At 34.5% G+C, this 22,637-nt stretch overlaps 4 protein-coding genes and 1 non-coding gene across 6 annotated transcripts; 2 read left to right on the top strand and 3 right to left on the bottom strand.

The window, feature by feature from the left end:
- Window positions 1-3,541: 3,541 nt before the first annotated feature.
- On the bottom strand, window positions 3,542-4,609 carry LOC125222715 (NAC domain-containing protein 83). Its single transcript, XM_048125480.2, has 3 exons — window positions 4,320-4,609; window positions 3,898-4,151; window positions 3,542-3,802 (listed from the first exon to the last, which is right to left on the bottom strand). Exons 1-3 carry the CDS (start codon window positions 4,471-4,473, stop codon window positions 3,626-3,628), a joined length of 585 nt encoding a protein of 194 aa, XP_047981437.1. The 5' UTR covers window positions 4,474-4,609; the 3' UTR covers window positions 3,542-3,625.
- Window positions 4,610-5,100: 491 nt separating this feature from the next.
- On the bottom strand, window positions 5,101-8,042 carry LOC125222714 (glycerophosphodiester phosphodiesterase GDPD1, chloroplastic-like). Its single transcript, XM_048125479.2, has 6 exons — window positions 7,860-8,042; window positions 7,610-7,785; window positions 6,913-6,972; window positions 6,161-6,538; window positions 5,875-6,071; window positions 5,101-5,648 (listed from the first exon to the last, which is right to left on the bottom strand). The coding sequence occupies exons 1-6, from the start codon at window positions 7,954-7,956 to the stop codon at window positions 5,411-5,413; spliced, it is 1,146 nt and encodes a 381-aa protein (XP_047981436.1). The 5' UTR covers window positions 7,957-8,042; the 3' UTR covers window positions 5,101-5,410.
- A 4,725-nt stretch (window positions 8,043-12,767) lies between these two features.
- On the bottom strand, window positions 12,768-14,343 carry LOC125218862 (double-stranded RNA-binding protein 3-like). Its single transcript, XM_048120641.2, has 3 exons — window positions 13,932-14,343; window positions 13,540-13,759; window positions 12,768-13,468 (listed from the first exon to the last, which is right to left on the bottom strand). The coding sequence occupies exons 1-3, from the start codon at window positions 14,175-14,177 to the stop codon at window positions 12,888-12,890; spliced, it is 1,047 nt and encodes a 348-aa protein (XP_047976598.1). The 5' UTR covers window positions 14,178-14,343; the 3' UTR covers window positions 12,768-12,887.
- A 1,750-nt stretch (window positions 14,344-16,093) lies between these two features.
- Window positions 16,094-16,165, top strand: TRNAQ-UUG (transfer RNA glutamine (anticodon UUG)). The gene has a single exon. It is a non-coding gene; the product is annotated as a tRNA-Gln (tRNA).
- Window positions 16,166-17,616: 1,451 nt separating this feature from the next.
- On the top strand, window positions 17,617-22,337 carry LOC125219177 (uncharacterized). 2 transcript variants are annotated; one of them, XM_048121082.2, is made up of 8 exons: window positions 17,617-17,877; window positions 18,791-18,934; window positions 19,125-19,372; window positions 20,134-20,253; window positions 20,330-20,483; window positions 20,865-21,001; window positions 21,084-21,119; window positions 21,350-22,337. In XM_048121082.2, the coding sequence occupies exons 2-8, from the start codon at window positions 18,859-18,861 to the stop codon at window positions 22,103-22,105; spliced, it is 1,527 nt and encodes a 508-aa protein (XP_047977039.1). In that variant the 5' UTR covers window positions 17,617-17,877; window positions 18,791-18,858; the 3' UTR covers window positions 22,106-22,337. The 2 variants fall into 2 exon arrangements, with proteins under 2 accessions (XP_047977039.1, XP_047977038.1); XM_048121081.2 differs by having other exon boundaries at window positions 17,618-17,877; window positions 20,327-20,483.
- Window positions 22,338-22,637: the final 300 nt, after the last annotated feature.

The following is a 22,637-nucleotide window of genomic DNA, read 5'->3' as shown; positions in this document are numbered from 1 at the left end:
TCGTCCAACTCTCATGGTATATGGCCTCATTTCTCACTTCATAATTCCTCCTATTTTTATGTACAATCTATTTGTTTCTTTATTGAGTTTATCAATATAGATGATATTACAAGTCAGAAAAATGATAATCTAAAACGACACGTAATTAAAATCGGGACATGTATTTATTTCTGTGCAATAACTACAATTATTATTGGATAAAGATTTTAAAAAAACAAAAAAAAACATAGGACTGTGATGGAGTATTTGTTATGTAAATTAATGTGGTATTTATAAAATTTCAAAAAGTATTCGTGTGAATACACGTGCTTAGTTTTTTTGTAACTTTCTCAAATTGATTTGAATAAGCTGAATTAATAATTATAAAACGATCAGGGATCCATTCCTGCCTTTAGATATGGAGCAGCTTTATACGTATGAAATGATCAGGGATCGATTCCTCTCTTTGGTCAGCTGTCTCACTCATTTAGATACATATGAATCAGCGCGAGAAATAGTTACAGTGCCGATGGATATACTCTTGGTAATTACCAAATAATAATAATTATCAAGATGATAAATAATAATAATAGAGTAGTGATAAAATGCAAACTTATATATGGTACAAACTCAAAACTCCTCAACACAGCTTCAACACTGTTTCAATACAATATCAACACAGTGTAAAATTTCAAGATTTTAATGTCAACATAGTATCAACATAATATCAACACAACATCAATCATTGACTACCGTTGAAATTCTGTTGACATTTTCCTATTGATGCTTTTTAGTGATCTCTTGACATTTTTCAATGGTCCAGATTATAGTATTGAGTTTGTACAATATTTAGAGTTTTCATTTTATCACATTCCAATAATAATAATAATAGTTTTGGGAAAACAAATAAGGATAAAATTATTAGAATCAAATGGTGCATTCTCAGTCAAATATTCGCTGTCGTTGCTTAGTTAAAATGATAATGACGTGATTAACATAATCTGACTAGTGACTATATTTATTTTACCATCCCCTGTCACAAACGTTAGATTATATCTTACGTATGAGAGAGACTTTGAAATTCGATACTACTCTATTTTATCTATAGCATTATTGAAGATGGAGTTTTAATTTCAAAGACAATTTTAGAGTAAAATGTTATTAATGGTCAATTAAATAGCATTGAATTTGAATATGACACATTACATTTAATTTAAAATATAACAATTTGTTCGTTGTGAAAATTTTACAATAAAAGTTATTTTAATTACATGTTATCAAAAAAAATACTCCTTATCAATTTAGTGGTGGTTAATTAGGCACTAAACAAATTATAATTAATTAAATCATTTACTGTAAATTAACATAACTTGTTTATATCAAATACATGAAAATTAATAGATGTATATATTTTGTGTAAAATGTGGGAAAAATAAAAGAACGAAATGAAAAAAACTACTAACATATACTCCACAAATTTAATCGATACGACCAATCTTTAAATTATCTACAAATGGAGTATATATTTTGAATACTATATGTATAATCAAAGATCATTCAATGATTTTATATTCTTTTAATTTTAAAATTCATAATAAATATTTTTAAACCGTATTATAATGAAATAGAAAAAAATGTGTTTTTGTGTAAAAAAAGGGAAATCATGAGATATCCAGCATAAAAGTTATAAGAATATTAAAAAATATACATAGGTATACTGTATACATTTGTCATTACATTATGAGCTAAGATCATAAAATGAAGTGGGCAATAAAATTAGATGTCTAGATTCAATAGTCAAATGTCAAAGATGTGTACTATTTTATTGACTGTCTTTTTTATTTACACTCTCATACTTAGAGAGAACATTTTTGTAATTGAATTTTAAATTTGTCATATCCGACCAATATGGTTTAATCAGTGGTGATTATCAAAACTATAACTGGATATTTGAGTTTGAATTTTATCAATATCTTTAGGTCTGTTTGATACTTAAATAAAAAATGATGAAAAATCAAATGGAGTTAAAGAAGAGATTTATTGGTTTTTCTAATATGGAGTATCAAACATTTGGATAAACTCATAAATCAAGACCTTTTTTTTTTACTTTTCTAGAGTATCAAGGTTTTAGAGAGTATTTTAAGATACATAATCAAGACCAACTATACTATTCAAACGTTCAAAATCAATGGTGATTATTAATAAATTAGTGTTTAATGATGCATCTTATATTTAAGTAATCACTAAATATAAAAGGTTAGACTTAATAAGTTTGAAACGCAATTTGTAAGCATTTTCGCCTTGATTTAGCAATGTGGAGACAAGTATAGTGCACATATTAATTATTAAATGAGGTAAAGAATTCTACAAAAGCAGCTGAGATGAAAGACTGGCAATTAGGGGAAATTAAGGTCATTAAATTAATTCATACAATGTCGTATTAATGCGTTTACTTTGAGCCCACTATTCAAATTCAAATTGAAAATGAGGAAGACTACTACACCATATCAACACTATATTAGATCACATATATATTAGATCAATTGATACACTTGAATTGAAAAAAAATTCAAATGACTTGTGACACTAAGTTTAAATTTAATTTGAAATAAATCTAGACGCTTTAGTGTTTTCTCATTGACAAGTTGGGTGATTAATAATTTTTTAAATAATTAATACTCCGTATAAATCATCCTTCTTTTATCAACAAAAAAAAACTCTACAAATTTATAAACTGATTAGTGTCAGAATATAGTACTTACTTTGCGTACCTAAACTCCTTGTGCTAATTGAATTTCAACATTTGAATAATCAAACTCTATACAAAGCCTACTTCAGAAAAAAAAGACTAAAACCATTAACATAGGTCCAACTAATGATTCGAAATTAAAGCCCATTTTAATTTAAATAAATTATGGTCTCAATTTAACTAATCACAGCCCAATACTATTCACTTAGGTCTTTATTGGTTCCTAGACCACGATTTCTCTTGCATGACTCTCTATATCTTGTTATCTCTGCCGCTCAAAAAAAGATCATGGCAAAAATAGGCTCTTGTTCAAGTCTAGGGGGTCAACCACCCCTCTTGCCCCATAGATCTGGCGTTATATGAAATCGATGTGCAAAAGCCCGAGATAGTGGCAGAAACGAGGTCGTAGGCGTCCCCACAACATGTTCGGTCACATGCCCACTAAACCATCATTAATTGCAAAAAAATCGAATGTTTTATTGTGGGTTGCAGCCTAAGTAAGCAATCCCTTTTATTGCAAGACAATCACCTTAACAAGCCATAATTTCACCCTAGGAAAAAAACAACATCTTCCAAAACATTCTCAACTATTATTCCAACAATTCGTACTATAATTCGAGTTTAGTATTATCAAGTTACGTCGTTTGGTGTGGTACTTCTCTGTCCATGCATTACTAAGTCAATCAACACCTTTTGGCTTCAACATCATGATGCCTTTGCTTATTTATGATAGTACTTCTTTTTCCATTCATTACTAAGTCAACATTAAGCACCGAATTAAAGAATTAAAATTAGATTTATTTGTGAAAGAAATAAACAAGAAATTGCCATTTGCCAAATTGAAATTGCATTACAAAATGAGACTACATGTCATTAGGCCCTCTACTACTACTACTACTACTCATCTAAATCACTAGAAGAGATGTCACTTGAAGATGATGACGAAGACGAAGGCAGAAACGGCGTCGTTTGAGCAATGGAATGTCCTAACTCTGCTGCCCCATGATTTCTTGCTCTCATCCTCCTTTGGTACAAACGGCAAACAACCCAATTCCCCACTTTCATCATCAGCCTCTGCAAAACATAAATACCATAAAATCTTAGTCCAATTCAGACAACAACATTTTCAAAAAAAATCAAATCAAATGTTAGTACAAAGTGTGAATTACCTGATCCAAGAATGGTGTCTTGAGATGGCCAACAATAGTGAATTCTTGCATAATCCATTGAGTCTTCATGTTCCTACCCTGATAAAAAACAAATGTTTTCATCATTCCAATCACATGATTGCTCTCTCCAGCCACAATCTGCTTTTCCTTGCCACTTGATTTCCAGTACCCACAATCAGTGCTGAAACTGCTGCATTTGCTCATCAAATTCTTCTTCCTTTTGCAGAAGAAAAACCTATTCTCATTCAGCCCACCTTCACCAAAAATCAGACCTTAATTATGAAATTTCTTCCAAACTCAGAAAAAGGGAATAAAAAAGATGCAATTTTGAACAAGCCCAACAAACAATCTGCTCTATCATTTTTCATTTCAGTTCAATCTTAGATATTCTTGAAATCAGCAAAGAGAAAACAAGAACTAACCAGGCAAATCCCATGGATTGAATTGGAAAGCTTCCAATTCAGGAATGACATTTGCTGGCAATGGCAAAGACAAAACCTTTTTCTTTAAGTAATACAGAAGCTCTGCATCGGTGGGGTTGAATCTGAAGCCAATTGGAAGGTTCGCAATCTCCATTTTCAGCCTAGAAAGAGGGGAAGATTTTGAAGGTTGGTTTGAGAGAGAGAGGGAATTTTTCTTGTGGGATATCTTGAGACAAGGGAGTTCATCTTTATATAAGAAGAATTCAGAGAATTTTTTAATATTTTAGAAAAGAAAAATGGAAAGTTTTCAACCCAAATTGAGGTTTGGGTTGCCTTTTTGTCCTGTTTTTATGAATTTAATTTGAGAAACCCTAATTTCCTACTAATCCTAATCAACCCTAATCCTTCTCGAATTCGACGTTTCCATTGACTATTTAATTGGTAAACCAATATTAAAAAGGTAAAAGTTGTAAATATTGACTTTTATTAGTAAAGTTTTAATTGTCCACGTGGAAATCCTATTCCTCCTCGGACTCGACCCTCAATTTGGTTTCAATCTCTTGACTTCAAACAAATGTGTTTAAAGGCAATAACGACGTTTCTTTGTACATTAGTAGTATTTCCATGAATTCTACTAGAAATGAGTGTGTTGTAAATGGTATATTAGTATTGTTCATTACTACTACTATTTAATAAAAATTTGAACTTTCTTTAACAGATTTGGTTTTGCATGTGTTTATTATGGGTAATGGGAACAAAAAAATTATTAAAAAATACAGGATTGACAAATTAGAGTGAAAATGTCATTAAAATTAACCACCCCTACATACATTACAGTACAAAGGTGCTTTGACATACAATCCTCCGATAAAGAGAGTAAGACTTAGGACATCTAATTGGAAAATGACTAGACATTAACCTATTTCCAATTGCTAATCATCCTAAGTTTTGAAAAAGGAGTGAAAGAAAAAAGAAATATGTGCAGTGTAAGAAACTACAGACCCCCTAAACACACACACACACACACACACAAGATTAATCCCTCAAATTCAACTAATTATACAATAGTTGTGGTGTGTATTGTATCATCATTATTGCTGTATTAACTCAGGAATGAGCTTCAACAAGAATTCCAGCTCCATTTGTGAGAACTGGGGCCTGCTCCCTTCTACTATAACTTGCTCCTCTCCCTCCATTACAATCTTCTCCTCGACGTCGCCCCTCAGCCTCGCCATCTTTGACACGGCTTCCGATATCTCCCTCACCAGATCCACGATCACCCCGTCCACCCCCATCAAATGTTGCATATACACGGCCTCAGTCATATTACTGAAATCAACAGCACCAAACAATCATGATTATGACTCAATACGTTCGTGTTGTTAAACTACAGTGTCAATCATAATGTAGCGGGTATGCATCCACTTCATATTTCCGTATGTGAGCAAAGAGAGTTTAAGTTCATACGATCCTGACCCTATATATTCGTGTTGTTAAACTACAGAGGTGTAAATCAGAATGCAGCATGTATGCATCTATTAATCGATATACTCACTTCAGTTTGCCGTATGTGAGCAAAGAGAGTTGAAGATCTTTGATTTTCTTAACTGCTCCCGGTTGTCTAAAGACGCCCCTCACCTCGGAAACAATTCCTTGCAAGTCACCCTCCAAACATAGTTTGAGGGCTTCCTCCAAGGAATTTCTCCTTACATCACCATAGATCTCGTTTCCTCCATTAGTGAGGAAAAACACCTGCACACAACAAACATTGACAACCATTACAAATCAGAGTTCAATTCTTGCAACAATTTTCAAGAATCGAGTTCATTCAGCTAGCTTACAGGGTAGGTGTTCTGGAGTTGCCTGACAACAAGAGCAGCATCTGGCTGGAAGGTGGAAAATATAATTGGCCGTTCGTTTGCATGATTGAAAACCACTTGCAATATAGCTTGCAACACATCGGTTATCTGCTGCTGCTGATATACAATGTAGTCATCGAATTTTAACTCAATGTTGAACCCCAAAGAAGGGTTAACTTTCTCGAATGCCTCCTGCAGAGTGCATGCGTGTTCATCGGATTCAACGGCCCAATTTATAAAATTTCCTTCTTTTGTTTTCCTCAACAATGTTTTCCCATCCAAACCAAGCTCCCTCTGAGGACCGTAGGTAAGGAACTCAGAGAGTGACAATTCTGTGACTCTCTTCTCAAAAATTGATCCCTGAAACATACATTAATGTCTCTTCAAATCATTTTTACATTGACAAGATTCACAATATACTACAATCATGGCTATCAAAAGATTGGGAACAGTTATCAACTTCTTATATGATTCAGGGCTACTAGCATCTAATATTACCAATATTAGGTGGAAAAGATTCACAATATGTAATCATAACATCTAAAATGACCCAAAATTAGGTTGAAAACAAGAAAAAGGCGAAGGTCTTACATTGAAACGATTCACCATATATAATCAAGGCTATGAAAAGACTGACAACAATTACCAACTTCTGATATGATTCAAGGCTATGAATAACATCTAAAATGACCCAAAATTAGGCTGAAACAAGAAAAGGGGGAAGAAGGTCTTACATTTTCCTCAGAGTAGATGAAGTTGTCATGAAAAACGATGGGGCAGCCATCCTTTGTCACCTACAAAAACCAGAGTCGTATTCTTTACTCCCCTGTCCAACACTCTTGCTTCAAAAGTACTAGAATCGAGTACTTTTTCTATTCAAGAGCAAAGACCATAAACATAGAATTCCATCCACGCATAACGAAGAAAATCAAGGAAAAACCACAAAAACAAACCAATCAGTATCTTGACCAAATTAATAGGCGAAATTGTTAATTTCAAATTGATCAAATCTAGCACCTCAAATTGACCAAATTAATAGGCGAAAAATTGAGCTGACGGTTAAAGCCTCTTTTCGAGATTAAATATGAGATTGATCAAATGTGATATTGTTTGTTTTCCGAAAATAAAATTGAGCTGAACAAGAAAAAAAAATGGAAGGCAAAACGACGTCGTCCCTATGCGGCGACAACGCACCACCGCTTTGAACAGTAGGGATAGAAAAAGGGGGGGAAAGACAAATTTTCACGAAAATGGCGAAAATTACGTAAACAACACCGCAAATCGACGAATTCAGCTTGGAGATAAACAAATAAACGTGTTAAAATAACCGCGTTAAACGGCGACGGCGGTGGAAACAAGAAAAAAAAATCACAAACGCAAGCTTCATTCAGAAAAAAAAAAAAAAAAAAAAACGGAGAGATGAATGTGTACCTGAACATCAAACTCGATGAAATCAATGGCGTGTTTTCCGGCAGTATTGAAGGAAAGGATCGTATTCTCTTTCACTGCCTTCATCCTCAAATCCGATGATTGCAACATGTTCATCCCGTTCCCCCTGTGCCCGATGACGAGGAATTTCGGCACCTTAGCCCTCTCAATGTCCACACCTGCAATTCCAAACACAGCGCATCGATCAAAATCCAGGTGAAACGAAAAACAAAATTGAAATTGGAGGCGATACCTTTCGAGAACCGCGAAGTGCAGAGAGAGAGAGATGCATTGTCGTGGACACAATCGAGGTTGGGAACGTCGGAGACGTGAACGGCTTTGAGGGCCATTGTGGATGTAGAGAGAGAAAGGGAGAGCGAGAGAGGAGGAGAGGACACAATCGGTATTGTCGAATTTGTTGTGTTGGGGAAGCGGTTGAACGAGGGCTATTTAAGGCGGGAGTCGGCTTCCACGAATATTCCATTTCTCATTCCTAAAAATCCGCTTTATGCATTTGGATATTCTTTTTTAATACTCATCCGGCATCCCTCGTTGTTAAAACCAAATTTCCAGTTATAGAAAACTCTCTGCTCCTTTGAAATCGCATTGCTTAATTAAAGGTTTATATTTATTTTAAATTGTTCTCCAACTTATTATATACTCCATTTATTTTTCTCTAAGTATCATGCTGAAATTTCAAGTATATCATGCGACAAGTAGATACATAAAATACAAGCATTTGTATATAATACTTCCTCGGTCTAATTGTAACATTTTTATACCAAGGATACAATCTGCTAACCGAACACCTCATATTAATAATTATGGGATAGTTAGTCAAAACTAATCCTCTCCAACTAAATTAATCTTGCAATTCAATCTTAGATATATCTTGGTACTATTTATGTATGAAATCGAACACTACTTAATTTTATTTTTTATTTATTTTTACTGTTTTTATTAACTTTAAAATAATACTATATAAAAATTTTATACCAGAAATTAAATACTATATTTTATATTTATTGAACGGAGGGAGAAGGGAGTGTATGTTTGGCAAAATTATGAGTTGAAAATAAATGAGTCATCAATAAGTTCAATCTTCTCGAGCCACATTGCATCATGACGTTTTTTTTTTTTTGGCGGTTATTGGATAAAGGTGAAGTAAAGTTTATTCTTAAAATTGAAAGGATTATATCCAAAGAAAATGAAGGTTTGGTTAAGTAAATCACCACCTTTAAATTTTGGGTGGAATAGGCACAATTGGAATACGGAATCTCTAGTAATAAAAAACAGAAAAAATGATGCTACCTCCTTATAATAGAAGTCTATATTTGACTCACCATGCATTTTAAAAAATAAAAAAAGTTGGAAAAGATTATATCCAAAGAAAATGAAGGTTTGGTTAGGTAAATCACAACCCTTAAATTTTGGGTGGAATAGGCACAACTGGAATTCGGAATCTCTAGTAACTAAAAACAGAAAAAATGATACAAGTCTATATTTGACTTACCATGCATTTAAAAAATATATATATATAGGTAGGCAAAATTAGTATAGTCTTATTAGTTTTATTTTTATATATTAATTTTATAATAAAATAATAAATAAAATAGGTAGTGGGATGTGAAAAAAAGCTAATGTGGACTCTTGTTATAGGACGAACTAAAATGAAAAAAAGTGAAATTTTATTATAAGACGAAGATAGTACTAGTATTTTATTTTGCGGAGTAAAGAAATATTCATCCACAAAATAATGATTTATTTTGCTATGTTAAGTATCTAAAATTTAAAATCTATTTGTTTGTTTTTATCATTATATTAAATTATTACACTCATATTAATATATAAAAATAAAATTTACACTTTATTATCTTTTCATTATATTTTTATAATATCAAATAATTTCTTAAAACATGTTGCATGGAGTCAAAATAATTCTTTAAATCACTGAGGAGACTACCACCAAAGGTTTCATTTTCAACGGGCGTAGTTACGTTAAGTCATTTTATTAGATAAATTTATTTTCAAGCTTTAAACTATGTAGTTTTACACTGCACGTGAATTCAAAAGCAAATGAAATAAAATTGACCCTATAAGCACATCCCATGCTTTAAAACCATTAGGTTTAAAGAGTTGGCCCAGCCCAAAAAGGCCCAAACCAAAATCTCATTTCTCACACATCTCTACAAATAGTAGTAACATCTTGAAGCAATAACACAAGTTTTTGATTCTCGAATAATCTCATTCAATAAAAATGAGATTTGCTTGATTAGATAAAGTATCTTAGTTGGTGAAACAAGTCATTTTATGATAAACAAGGTAGTATTAATTTCAATAAATTAAAGTGCTTGGTTTTTGTCCATAATTTGCATATTATTGCACAAAATGGTATTTTTTTTAAAAAAAAATTGAATACAACAATAAATAGAACCGACAAAGTTTTCTTCGTAAAAAACACAGTAAGATTACTTTGCTAACGATATATATAAATGGAAGAGTAAAAGGAAATTGAAATATTACAATTACTCCGCTAGTTAGGCCGATGATGGGCTATTAAATCCTATTTATTGAGAATTTATTTGCTGGACTTTTCCATTCAGGCTATGTTTAATCTTGATGTGACAGAATTTGGCAATGGTGTTTGGGAAATTTTTATAGTAACTAAGAGCATTCACGATGGAAATAGAATGCCTTCCCATAGGGCTCTACCATTCCACATCAGCATTTGGCCAAAGGGCTTATTTCCCTGCAATGGAAGAACCCTCCCATAGGGCCCTCCCATTCCATTTCATTTCCACATCATCACTATTTTATTTTAATTTTTTATTAGAACCAAAAATATTAATACGCAAATCTTCATTGGTTCGCTTCTTCACTACATCGTGCCGCCCCGGCAAGCACGCGCTGCACCACTCGGTTTATGACTTCGTCGTCGGAATCGCTACCGGAAGACATTTAATAATGTACTAGAGAGAGAAAGTGTATTGAGATAAAATGAGAGAAGATAAGATGTTGGTGTGGAAAATATAAATAATGGGATATGGTATTTATAGCAGAAAAAATGAAATAAAAAAATATTAAAAAAAACAAAAAAAAAATGGAAGGGCCGTCGATAGGTCCTTGCTCCACAATGGATGGCTGATCGACGAGCCCTTATCAACGGCCAAGGCCGATACATCGGCCCATTTGGAGAGAGGGGGGGGGGGGGGGGGGGGAGGCCGCCGGAAGGCCCTTCCGCCGCAATGGTGAGGCTATAGAGGCTGATGGAGAAGGCCCTCCCATCGGCCCTCCATTATGAATGCTCTAAACAATCATCAAATGCATGTTAAAATTAATGGATAAATTCAGATAAGATAATTTTTTTCCTGAAAATAAGAATTTTGACCTTAATATGTTGAAGGCCCCTTCATGCCTTTTTTTAATACAACTTTGCAACCAGTACTTTGATACAAAGTTCAACTTTGAGATATTAGCAAGTTTTATAAACACACGGAAATATCTCATGTAAAATTTTTGTCAAGAATTTGTGGATTCTATGTCTAAGAAAAAATTCGTATCACTAATATCTTTAGACGGTGTTCGTTTTTCTGATAAAATAATATTAAGATATAATTTAAGATTAAATTGTAGATTATTTTAATCAGAGATTGACCATGATTAATTATCATAAAATTATCAATCTTGGATTGAGTCATAAGATTCAATCTCACAAACTAAATACATTAGATTAAATACAGTATTATAAATGGAACGTGTTTAGATATTATTTTACCAACAATTCATTATCTCGTGCACCCATCTCAAAGTTTACAATTTTTATCTCCAAAAATTAATACTCCTAGTACTAAATAAAAAATTGTAATAGCCTGTGTGCATCCACAGCAAACAAAATCTGCACACTAATCATAAAAGTGAGAGACATTCAAAGTTGAGGTACTCTGTCTATTTATAATGGCAGTTCCCTCCATAAATAGCTAGTAACTAAAACTCCAAATACAAATAAATGGGAATATAAAATTAGTACAATAAGTGGGAAAAAAATACTCGTTCATCTGTTCTAATAACATTTTAACTTTTTGAACTCGCTTCATGTTATTCATCCGTTCCAATTACGTAGAGTCATATTCCTTTTTGGAATGTCCAAATAAAATTGAATCATCTAATTTTTTGATAAACAATAATTTAAAACATATAATCATTATTATTTTATTTAATCATCTAGTTTACTTTCACTTTATCTCTCCTACTTTTTTCATCTCTCTTATTTTACTTTATTTGAATTTAATCCATTCAACATTAGTAAGTAGTACTCCAGTATTTCTTAATTTTCGTGTTCCAAAGTTTTTACCAAACTTGATTGGGAAGAAGGGAAGGGAGTATATTTATTAAAACTCGCATTGAATCAACTTGTGTCAAGTAACGGTGAACGGAGGAAATATTTAATTGTTGGTGAACAAGTCTTTTGGGCACCCTTGCATGGAAAGCATTTGGGTGTGGGTGAGGAGGCGTCCGCAACAATGGTGGAGAGGGCAGTGCGACAACGGTGGTGATGGAGGAGACATGGACGAGGGAGGCTCCTTTTTTCAATTGACAAATAAATAAAAATATAAAAATCATAGTACTCAGATAGATTCAAACTCAAGATCTTTTACCTTATCGACTCTATCACTTAATGAAATTAGAGTAAACCGTTGGTCCACCAACTAAAGTATAGAAAAAGGTCAACACTAAAAAAATCAGATGAAAACATACTCTGTAGAAAAACAAGTGAGGTAAAAAAAAGGAGACAAGAACTATATTGCAGCAGCATTTAAAGAGGAGAGAGCTAACTGAAATGCTGGCTGCTTTGATATTAATTGCGGTGACGTGCAATATTTAATGGGGTTGCGTTTATCGCTGCATTTGTCTGAGCCTCAGTCCCAGCCCCCCTTCAATTTCTCATCTGCCCCATTTATTGCCCTCATTTATTGTTTCCATCTTTTCCCTCTCCCTAATCACTAATCACTAGTCCATCCTTAATCGTATACTAGTAAATCCGCAAACTCTTCTTTGAAATATAGGAGTAATCGATAGCTAGGCAATTAGGTTTATAAGCTTTTAACATTTCTAACATGGCCATAGCATTTCCAATCGGATGCCACATTGTTATGAGTATGTATTTTGCAACCACTGGATCGATCTACTTGATTAACACGAAAAAGAGGAGGGATTAAAGTCTTAATCACTTCAACTTACAAGACTTGATTTGAAAATTCATCATGGAGTATTTTTTTTTTTTTCATAACTCTAGCTTACTCAAAGATGAAGCTAATACTGATGGCGGCGGCGGAGCTGGAACTGCTTGTTTCAGTGGCAGCAGGCTGACCGGTGGAGCCGCACACACCGGAATCATAGACCTAATTTGAACCGCAGGCGCGAATCTGTGAGCTCCGGAGAATTTGGGGATCGATCCAATTTCCAGATCATGGCATGTTGATGGAATCGACAAGTTTGTTCTTCTCTCAATTTCTGCCCCAAATTGACTGTAGATTCCTCCGATCGAACTCGGGCTGCCGGGCTCTTTTTTGATGGCGGCGCAAATCTTGTTAATCCATTCGTGATCCTCCTCCAAGAACGGCGGCGGCAGGATTTTGGAAGCCGTCCGCGGCGGCGGCGGAGGGAGAAGAGAGAGAAAGCTGCTTTGTTTCTGAGCCGAAGCTTCCGGAAACTTCCACAGCCGTTTATTAAGGTCGTTGTTGTCTCTTTGGATAATACTAGGCCTCTGCATTCTCGCTCTACTTTGCTGCTGTTGATGATGATTATCTCTTCGTCTCATCACTCTGCCGGAATTTGACACATTTTCTTGTTCCGACAAAGGCACTAGAAAAAACAAATTCAAGTTCATTCTCAATTTACACAGCAATGGAATAGTAAAAACAAAAAAAGCATACTTTGTTTCAATTGGGACCAAGCAGCAATCGCAGCATTCTTCTCCGCTTGCTTCTTGCTCTTGGCAGCGTCGCCGGAGAAGCTCATTCCGGCGATCTCCACCGTGCTGGTGAAGACCGGCACATGCCCGGGGCCCGACCGGACCGTCGTGTAAACCGGCAGCTTCAAACCGGCTCTGTGCGCCGTTTCTTGAAGCAGATTCTTGTAAACTCCGGTCTCATCCTACACACATTCAAATACAAAATAACGACAACATTTTGAATTGGTAAAAAAAGTTGATCAATATTTGAAGTTACTAGTAGAAATTGAGAAAGATTATGTTAACATAAAATATTAATAAAACTTTTTTAGTAGTCGTACTACTAATTTGAGACATTGGCGAAACATAACTTACGAGAACGCGGGCCGTGAGGGATTTGGAGGGGCCGCGGGCGGAGAGGGAGTTGAGGGCGGCCTCGGCGGCGGCGTGCTCAGCGTGGCGGAGGGTGGAGGAGTAGGTGGCGCCCTCGAAGAGCTCGCCGTTAAAGTTGACGGAGGCTTTGAATCTGGGGGCGTGATCGGGTCCTTCTCTCACGCACGCGTATGACGGCAGGTTGAAGCAGCTTCTTTGAGCTAGTTCTTGAAGTTGGTTTTTGAACATTTTTTTTTTTGGTTTTTTTAAGACAACAATTGCATAGTGGTGGAATTTGGATGGAATCAAGATTTAATCTCACCTACTTCACTTCATTTCTCTCTCTTTGAGTTTTAGGAGTACCGATTTGAGGGGGCTTTTATCTATACATACTGAGACGAGGAGGTGAATGTTTGTTGATGTGGAAATCTTCGGTTTCACAAAACTTCATTGCGTTAATACTACTATATCATATACTCACATTATTATTTGTGTAAATCATTTTTAAAATATAAATGGATTAATCAAATGATGAAATAACACTACTAAAAAATTATTATAAAGCAGTTTGCTGTTACGAGTAGTAATTTTTTATTCACTTTTAATCGGTTCAATAATTTTTTAAACTGAAACTAAAATACTACTACTAGTAATTTTTTATGTTTCACAGTTGTGCTATAATGGTCAAAATCGAAAAGTTAAAATGGTGTAACAAAACGACATTTTTTTTGTAATAAATAATAGCGTCATTTATTATGAATGGTGATTAAAATGATACTCATTTATCGAAAATATTTTGAATTTTTATAAAATAATTTGTGAAGAATTAAAAATCACACTCAAAAATTTTAATTTATTAGACCAATTATCCCTCGTTATAATCATTTTTGGCTTATTAGTAAACGAAGAGGTGTTTGTTACACCTTTTTGCCTTGGTTTGGCGGATTGATTTTATGTAGTAGTATTTCAAAAGTACTTACTCCGTATTAAATTAAGACATTTATAACGATTTTGAATTCTGTTGTATATCGTTGACCATAAAGAACATGTTTTTTCTGTAAATTAATTTGATAAGACATGTAAATGTATTCATCTACCATACTGCATTCTTATAATGACAGATTTTATGAGGGGGCATTTAAAATGCCCACTTGAAATACAGCGTGCTTCATTGCTAGAAATTCAACTCCAATTTCACTACCTTTTGAATTTAGGTTCCTCAGTAATAAAAATAATTGGGCAAATGATCAAGACTAATAAATAGGCTAATGTATTTTGACTTCAAAATTCAAATCATACACAATTTTCTTCAAATCTAAATCGATGGGAAAATTCAGAAAAAATATCAAATATACTCATTGATTATATTTAAAAGTTGCAAGAATGACCGAATGAATATGAATTGACCAAATTTTGTAGCTTTCTGGTAATTTATCCAAAATAATTGGTGTTATGCTAATTAGTTATTGGAAGTTTGTTGTTACTATTTTCCATGTTGAAATTTAGTTTGATTTGTGTAACTTGTGATAGAATGTTAATGTGAGGGAGACCGTCAACTAAAAAAATCTCATTAAAAAATAATAGTAGTAATATATACTGCTATAAAGCTAAGTTACCTGAACAAATTGATTTCATATATAAAAAAACATCTTTATCAAACTATAAATACATCATACGTACTACTCCCATGTAGTAACAAGTTAGCTCTCGTAATTAAAGAGCATCACAATTCACATCTCAACGTCTATTTTCATATCAATGTATATTTTCATTTGTGTTTGTGCTTGTGATCCTTCTAGTTAGATGGAACATTTTCCATAAACCATTGCATAGCTTTTCGGTGATCGCACTTTGTGGGTTTATCACGTATGTAATGTAATCGTCTTATTTAGCTCAAGTTTTCTTTGCATCTGTCTCTCCTTTATTATACTCCTACATGATTAAACAAAATAGACAATTTCTTTTATGAGAAATGTTAGGTAGATTTTACATATTCAAATTGATTTTGGACCTTATGGTTGATGTGGATTTGAAGAGAAGGAGATGGTCATGATTAGGTGTACTCCTATTTCAAAGTCCAAGACGTAAGCCCAATAAACTTTTGACATGTCTATATTTTGTACACCTAATAATACTAAATACATGTGAATAATAATTTCAAAAGCGGTTCTATGGTGTAGTGGTTAGCACTCTGGACTTTGAATCCAGCGACCTGGGTTCGACTCCCGGTAGGACCTTCTCATTTTACTTGTTTTTTAAGTCCTTATAAATAGAAAATCACATGTATAATATTATTTGATTCCATTTAATATGTTTTATCTTGGGAAATTGGTCACAATATCGTGAACTTTGCAAAGATTTTGGTTTTTCCCGTGAACTTTTAAATTAGTACCACAAATTATGAACTTTTAGATTAGTTTGATATTTTCTCAATAATTTAAATTTTATTTAAGAAATTCTCTAAAATGTCTTCCTAGCGTTTGTGAAAGAGAGAAACAAGGTTTTATGTTTTAATTTTTGTAGCGTAGCATCACAAGTTCACAAGTGTGTGTTTCTAATTGAATTCTTTATGTTTTTATTAAATTTATTTTGTTTTCTTTATTTTTAGAGGTTTATTTTGTTAAATAAAAGTAGTATTGTGCTTAATATTCCAAATAAATATACCAACATGACATGTCACTTATAAGAATTCTGCTAAATAGGATTCAAAATGTCATATAAGCTAGCCAGATTTTACTCTTGATCTGCCGTGGAAATCACCAAACTAATATGAAAGTTCATGATTTATGGTATTAATTTAAAAGTTTATGGGAAAAATCAAAATCTGGACAAAGTTCATGATATTAGGGACCAATTTTCCTTTTATCTTTATTATTTGATTCCATTTTAAATGTTTTATCTTTATGTTTGAGGTACTTTTCTGATTGTCTCGCTAACTCACACACGTTGTGATATATGCTTCCATTTTGTTGCATTAAATGGACTTTTTAATCTTTATTGTTTAAATGATTTTAACATCATTAGACTAATGCTTGATGTAATTTTCCGCCTACTTCGCCTCTCTCGACGATGGATAAAAAATCACACATGTTGTGTTATTAATTTTCATTTTATAACATTAATTGGCCTTTTCCAAGTATTTACTAGTAATTTAAATGGCTTCAACACCATTTCGTTAATATTAAATGTATTTTAATATAAAATTATTGTACACGTGTTATTGTATTCGTTTATTGACTTGAATCATGCAAGGGAATTTCGATTTTTACGTGCGTGATCATTTAAATCAAGAACAAGTTTATATATATATTTCAATTAAAAAAACAAAATAAATATGCAATGGACCGTACTTATTGGAGTATTTTAATAAATGGAACACTGAAAAATACTCTAAATTCCCTTTGATGGGCACAAGATATTGATATTAAATTCCCTTTTTTAAGGGGTAACGATCTATAGTGTTCTTATTAGTTTTTTTTAATGCTTACAAGTTTTTGCATTGTATTGGACAAAATAAGCTAGTAAATTAACTATAGGATTAGGATGGATGCTCTAAATTTGAATATATTTTTTTAGACCACTCAAAAAAAGAAAGTGAAACAGAGAATGAATAGATATCCTATTAAATTCACTCAAAAATTAAATAAAAAACACATATCTATAAATTATAAAATCATCACACGGTGGAGAGATGAAGTCAAGTCTCCTTCTTTCCCACTGCCGCATGATATCAATCCTCAAATCCAATTTGTAATTGCGAACCCTAATTTCAATTCTCCATCTTCAAATTCCTGCAATTCGCACTTAACTACGAAATCATCGCTTCTGCGTACTAAATTCCGCCTGATAACCCAAAAGTTTGACGAGTCCTCCATTGAACATGAAAATTGAGAATGAAGTTTGAAGAAAATTAGTCTTTTACCATCAGAGGCTCGTGTTTCTTCTAAAGGTTTGTATTTTAAAGCTCATGTTTCCATTTTCTGCTCGCACCTTGCTTATTCGGTTTTATTTGGCAAAATTCATGCCGTTTCACGTGTTTTTATATCCATATTTGATCAATGGAGAATATGTGCGAGATTTTAATGTCCGAATTCTCTGTTTTTGGTAATTATTTGAGCTCATTTTGCTTATGTGGCTACGCCTTAGAATCATGGCCGTTAATTCGAGGGGTGAATTGAACAATTTTTTGGTATAAATAGCTGTTCACACCACTCCTTACTCTTCAGCTAGAATTTACTATATGCGGGTTTAGATGGGTGTTCCAATTTTGTCAAGTTATCCTAGTATGGACAATGTAGTCGCGATGAAAAAAATTCAGTCTTGTACGATACAAATTGGGGTCGGATGTCTCCTTACACCGTGCGGTGGTTAAGATGAGGCAGGCTCGCCTTTGATATAACTCAAGAACAAGTTTCTGTATCCAGAATATCTGACTAAGCTTTTCTATGTACGTGTTTGTGCGAATGCATGCAATACTGATAATATCTTCGAAGATTCACTAGTATCGTTGTAAACCTTGGCATAGTGGAATGACCGATGTCTGCAGAACTCAGTACTATTATTTTTCCGTTTAAAACTTTAGGAGTTCTTGATTTTTATAAATTTTACTTTTAGTTCAGGTGGGATTATGTTCCTTACGTCATGCATTAACGTCCAACTATTTTCCTTACTTAAGTGGGTCTTGTAACTATCAATGCGTAGTTACTATTTCACCTACTACCTCTATCTTTCCATGTTTTTGTGCGGGGTTGTCGCCAAGGTGCTGACTTGTTACCACCTCTCTCTCAATTTCTCACCATGTTTGCGCGTGTGTGAGTTGTCTTATGTAGCTTATGTGTTTCTTATTCCTTTCAAAATTGCAGTACCCAATTTGCTTTGTGTAGTGGTCGGCTAGATACTCACTGGCCGGGCAAACTTTGAGCACGACACCATGGGAAGCACTTTTAATCCTCAGATACTGGTTGACAAGCTATCAAAGCTTAACAGCTCACAGCAAAGTATTGAGAGTATCCTGCAATGCTATTAATTACTACTTATTCGAGATCTTTTGATAGATTTTAATTGGCATTTTAGTAGCTTTGATGTCTTATTATCTATGATGGTTTCCGTCTCCTCCAAAAAATACCCATTGGTGCTGTCTTGTTATGTATGGTAAAGTTGTGAATGATTGCTAACTTTTTCCTTGACATTGTCGAGCTCTGTCACACTGGTGCATTTTTCACATGAACAAAGCAAAACAAGTCGTAGAAACATGGGATAGACAGTTCCATAGTGCTCCTCGTGAGCAGCGCCTGGCTTTTCTATATCTTGCGAATGACATTCTCCAGAACAGTAGACGAAAGGGTGCAGAGTTTGTTGCAGAGTTTTGGAAGGTTTTACCAGATTCTCTTCGCGATGTAATTGAACATGGAGATGAATTCGCAAAGAGATCTGCTTTGCGCCTGGTATGTGTATCTTTGTCCATTTTATACGCGCATATATGGATCAGGGGAGAAGATATCTTGTTTTGTGGATGCCGTTTTCTATTTATGGGTGTCAAGAAATGAAATGATTGTGAGTTATGAAGGTTTAACCACAATATATTGAATCTTTGAGAGAAAGAAATTGTAAAACTAAATGCATAATTTCTGCTAACAAACAGTACAAGTAAAAGTTCAGGAAGGCCTATAGAAAATTGCATGGGTATTCTTGCATCTCCTTATTCGGTGTGTCTATTCTTGTTTGTTGGTGTTATCATGCATGCGATGTACATTGATTGCATGAACGAAAAATGATTTGAAGGCACTTTCCAAATTCTTCCTCTTTAATGGAGTATTTACTTCCATATAATTTTTGGAATAATCTCATATTTAATTCGAAGTTATTATGCTTCATAGGTTTATTCACTTAAAATTTTAGTTATCACCTAAAAAAGAGATAGTTTAGTAGTTTATCTTTATCAAACGTTTTGGAACTCTCTACTCTTGTTATCTTCTAGAACTCATTTCATGTATGATTCTCTTACCTACAATAACTCAAATGCAATTTCAATTTTATGAAAATAAATTTAAGCCCAGTGTTTATAAATCTTTATGCATGTCTGTTCGTCGTGTTGCAAACAGAGGGAGAAATGGGTTTAATTTTTTTTCTTGGTGGTATTCATTTCTCAGAATTATTTACAACAATTTACTTGAAAAGTCCAACTCTATTTACTTATCATCTGCAGATTAGTATATGGGACGAGAGAAAAGTATTTGGCTCGAGAGGCCAAATTCTTAAGGAAGAGTTTGTAAAAAAGGAATTGGACAATGGCAATAAAACTCGGAAGCTTACCGGACCTAAACTGGTACGTCTTAAAATGGCAAATGCTTTCACGACTTTAGTTTCCAATAATTGCTTGTTCTTTCCTTTATATACAGCAGCCGGTTGGTGGTAATTCATTGGAAAAACTAGTTTCTGGTTTTGAAGCTGTCTCTAGCAGTCGGGTGGATGAGGATGCCATTTTTACCAAATGTAGAAATGCCATCACCTTTGTTGAAAAAGTGGAGAAAGATGTTGAGGGTGATTCTCAATTAGGTACGTATATTTTCATTCTCATGCGCCATTGTTTATCATATCTGACAAAACCCCGAACATCTTTCAGTTATAATATACACGATACCGTTAATATATATAGTTTATCATCTTCTTTTTCTTGCCTTGCATGTACTTTGTCCATCTTGTTTGAATTAGCTTCTTCCCATTGATGAAAGAAAAGATATGGAACTTGTGTCTTTTCAGAGCTGTCCCCAGCCAGAAATATAGTGGAATCACCTTTTAAGGGGAAGATTATGCCTCAACTTTAGAGTTTGAAATAATAATAATAAAAATAATAATATTAACCATCATCATCATCATCATCATCATCTTGCAATGGTGTTGACAACTGAGCCTGTATCTATGGCAAATATTGAGCAGGGCATGTCAAGGGTGGTATAGGTGATGAGCTCAAGGAGCAGCATGCCGTTCTCAGGGACTGCATCACGCAACTTGCTGTTGTTGAATCTGCTAGAGGAAACCTCGTATCTCTCTTACGGGAGGCTCTGCAGGAACAGGTATATTTCTTGGAATAAGAATTGGTTGTCTTGTTTTAATTTTTTCTTACATAACTTTGAACTGTGCTCATATTGTTAATAGGTCTATAAGCTGGATCAAGTCCGAGATCAACTTCAGGTATACGATGCTCATTTATTGTTGCTGAACTTTGCATAGTTAATGGAGTACTTATTAAGGATGCTTAGAACTGGATCATCACTATTGAATTGAATCTCGTTTTACTCAATGATTCCACTTTTTGGAGTGATTAAGAAACTTCCGGACTGTTATCATTACTGATTTCGTTATCTACGTGTACACACGATTATAGATAGCTGATTCTGACCATACAGCCCTTGCATTCTCAGGCAGCTCAGACTCGTTCAGAGCAGGCCGGTAACATCTGCAAGCAACTTCTTGGCGGCAATGGTAATGGACAGATTATTGTCGAGCAGAGTAGAAACGCAGTGCCAGTGTCACAGATGCCGCAGAAATTGATACCTGCAGCCGGGGAGCAGACAGCCTCAGTGACCTACACCCTGCAGGCGCCCGCTCCTGGAAATTCAAGCCACATCAAAGAAGAACCGAAATCCGCAGCAGCTGCAATGGCAGCAAAGCTCGCAGCATCGTCGTCTTCTGCCCAGATGCTGACCTTTATGCTCTCGTCTCTTGCGTCAGAAGGAGTGATCAGAAGCTCCATCAACGAGCCCCCCGAGAAGAAGGCTAAGCTCGAGAACGAACACCCTTCATACGTTCCTCAGAACTCCCCTGCTCCAGCCTTTGAGCAAAATCTGCCGGTCACTTCCCAGGAGATGAACTCCAACGAGCCCCCACCACCGCCATCGTCTCCGCCTCCCATGCCGCCTTTGCCACCACCACCTATGCAGTCTTTTCCGGTGCCCCAATACATGCAAACCGCGATGCCAATGCTCAGTTGCCAATACACCTACAGCCCGAGCCTGCAGCCGCCGCTACCTCCACCTGGTTACACCCCAGCCGCCCCTCCGGCAACTGGAGTTTCTCCATTTACTCCTCCGTCGAATGGCTATCAAAATTTTCCACCGGAAGGGGGTTTCTATGGCCAGCCGTCGTCTCTACCGATGGCCCCGATGAGCCGGCAGTAGAACGACGGCCCCGACCGTGGCTTGTGTCTGAATATGACCATGGAGTTTAAGATAAACTAGTTAAGCCTCGTTTCTATTATACAGTAGCAATGTGGAGAGATTTGGATTGGGTGTATAGTGATTTGCAAATTGTAATTTAGGTTGTTTGTAACTTAATTTCCACTATAATTTTTTTGGACTTTTAGGAGTTAGGGAAGCTTCTATTTAGAGTCTGCGTTAGTATTTGAATTAATCGTCATGTATCCATCCATATATATCTTGGCCGAGTATGATTTCATCAATTCATTATGCGGACTATTATATACACTCACATAATATTAAATTAAAATAAAATAAAATAAATCGAATGAGCGTAGCTTTTGTATATTTTCAAGACTCCGAAGACAAATCAATTCATTCAAAGTATACTCCTATTTGAAGGAGAAAATGTACGGATAAATGATGAAAGAAGTGTGGATGAATGTGTGTAGAATGGTATCTTTATAGGAGAAAAGGAATAAAAATATAAAAACTATAAATCGTAGGTAGATCT

This window comes from Salvia hispanica, chromosome 1, assembly GCF_029641045.1.
Source record: "Salvia hispanica isolate PSC_SH4W2 chromosome 1, Shi_PSC_v1, whole genome shotgun sequence".
Taxonomy (NCBI): domain Eukaryota; kingdom Viridiplantae; phylum Streptophyta; class Magnoliopsida; order Lamiales; family Lamiaceae; genus Salvia; species Salvia hispanica.
The sequence above is the reverse complement of the archived record's forward strand: the minus strand, read 5'-3'. Positions and strand labels throughout refer to the sequence as shown.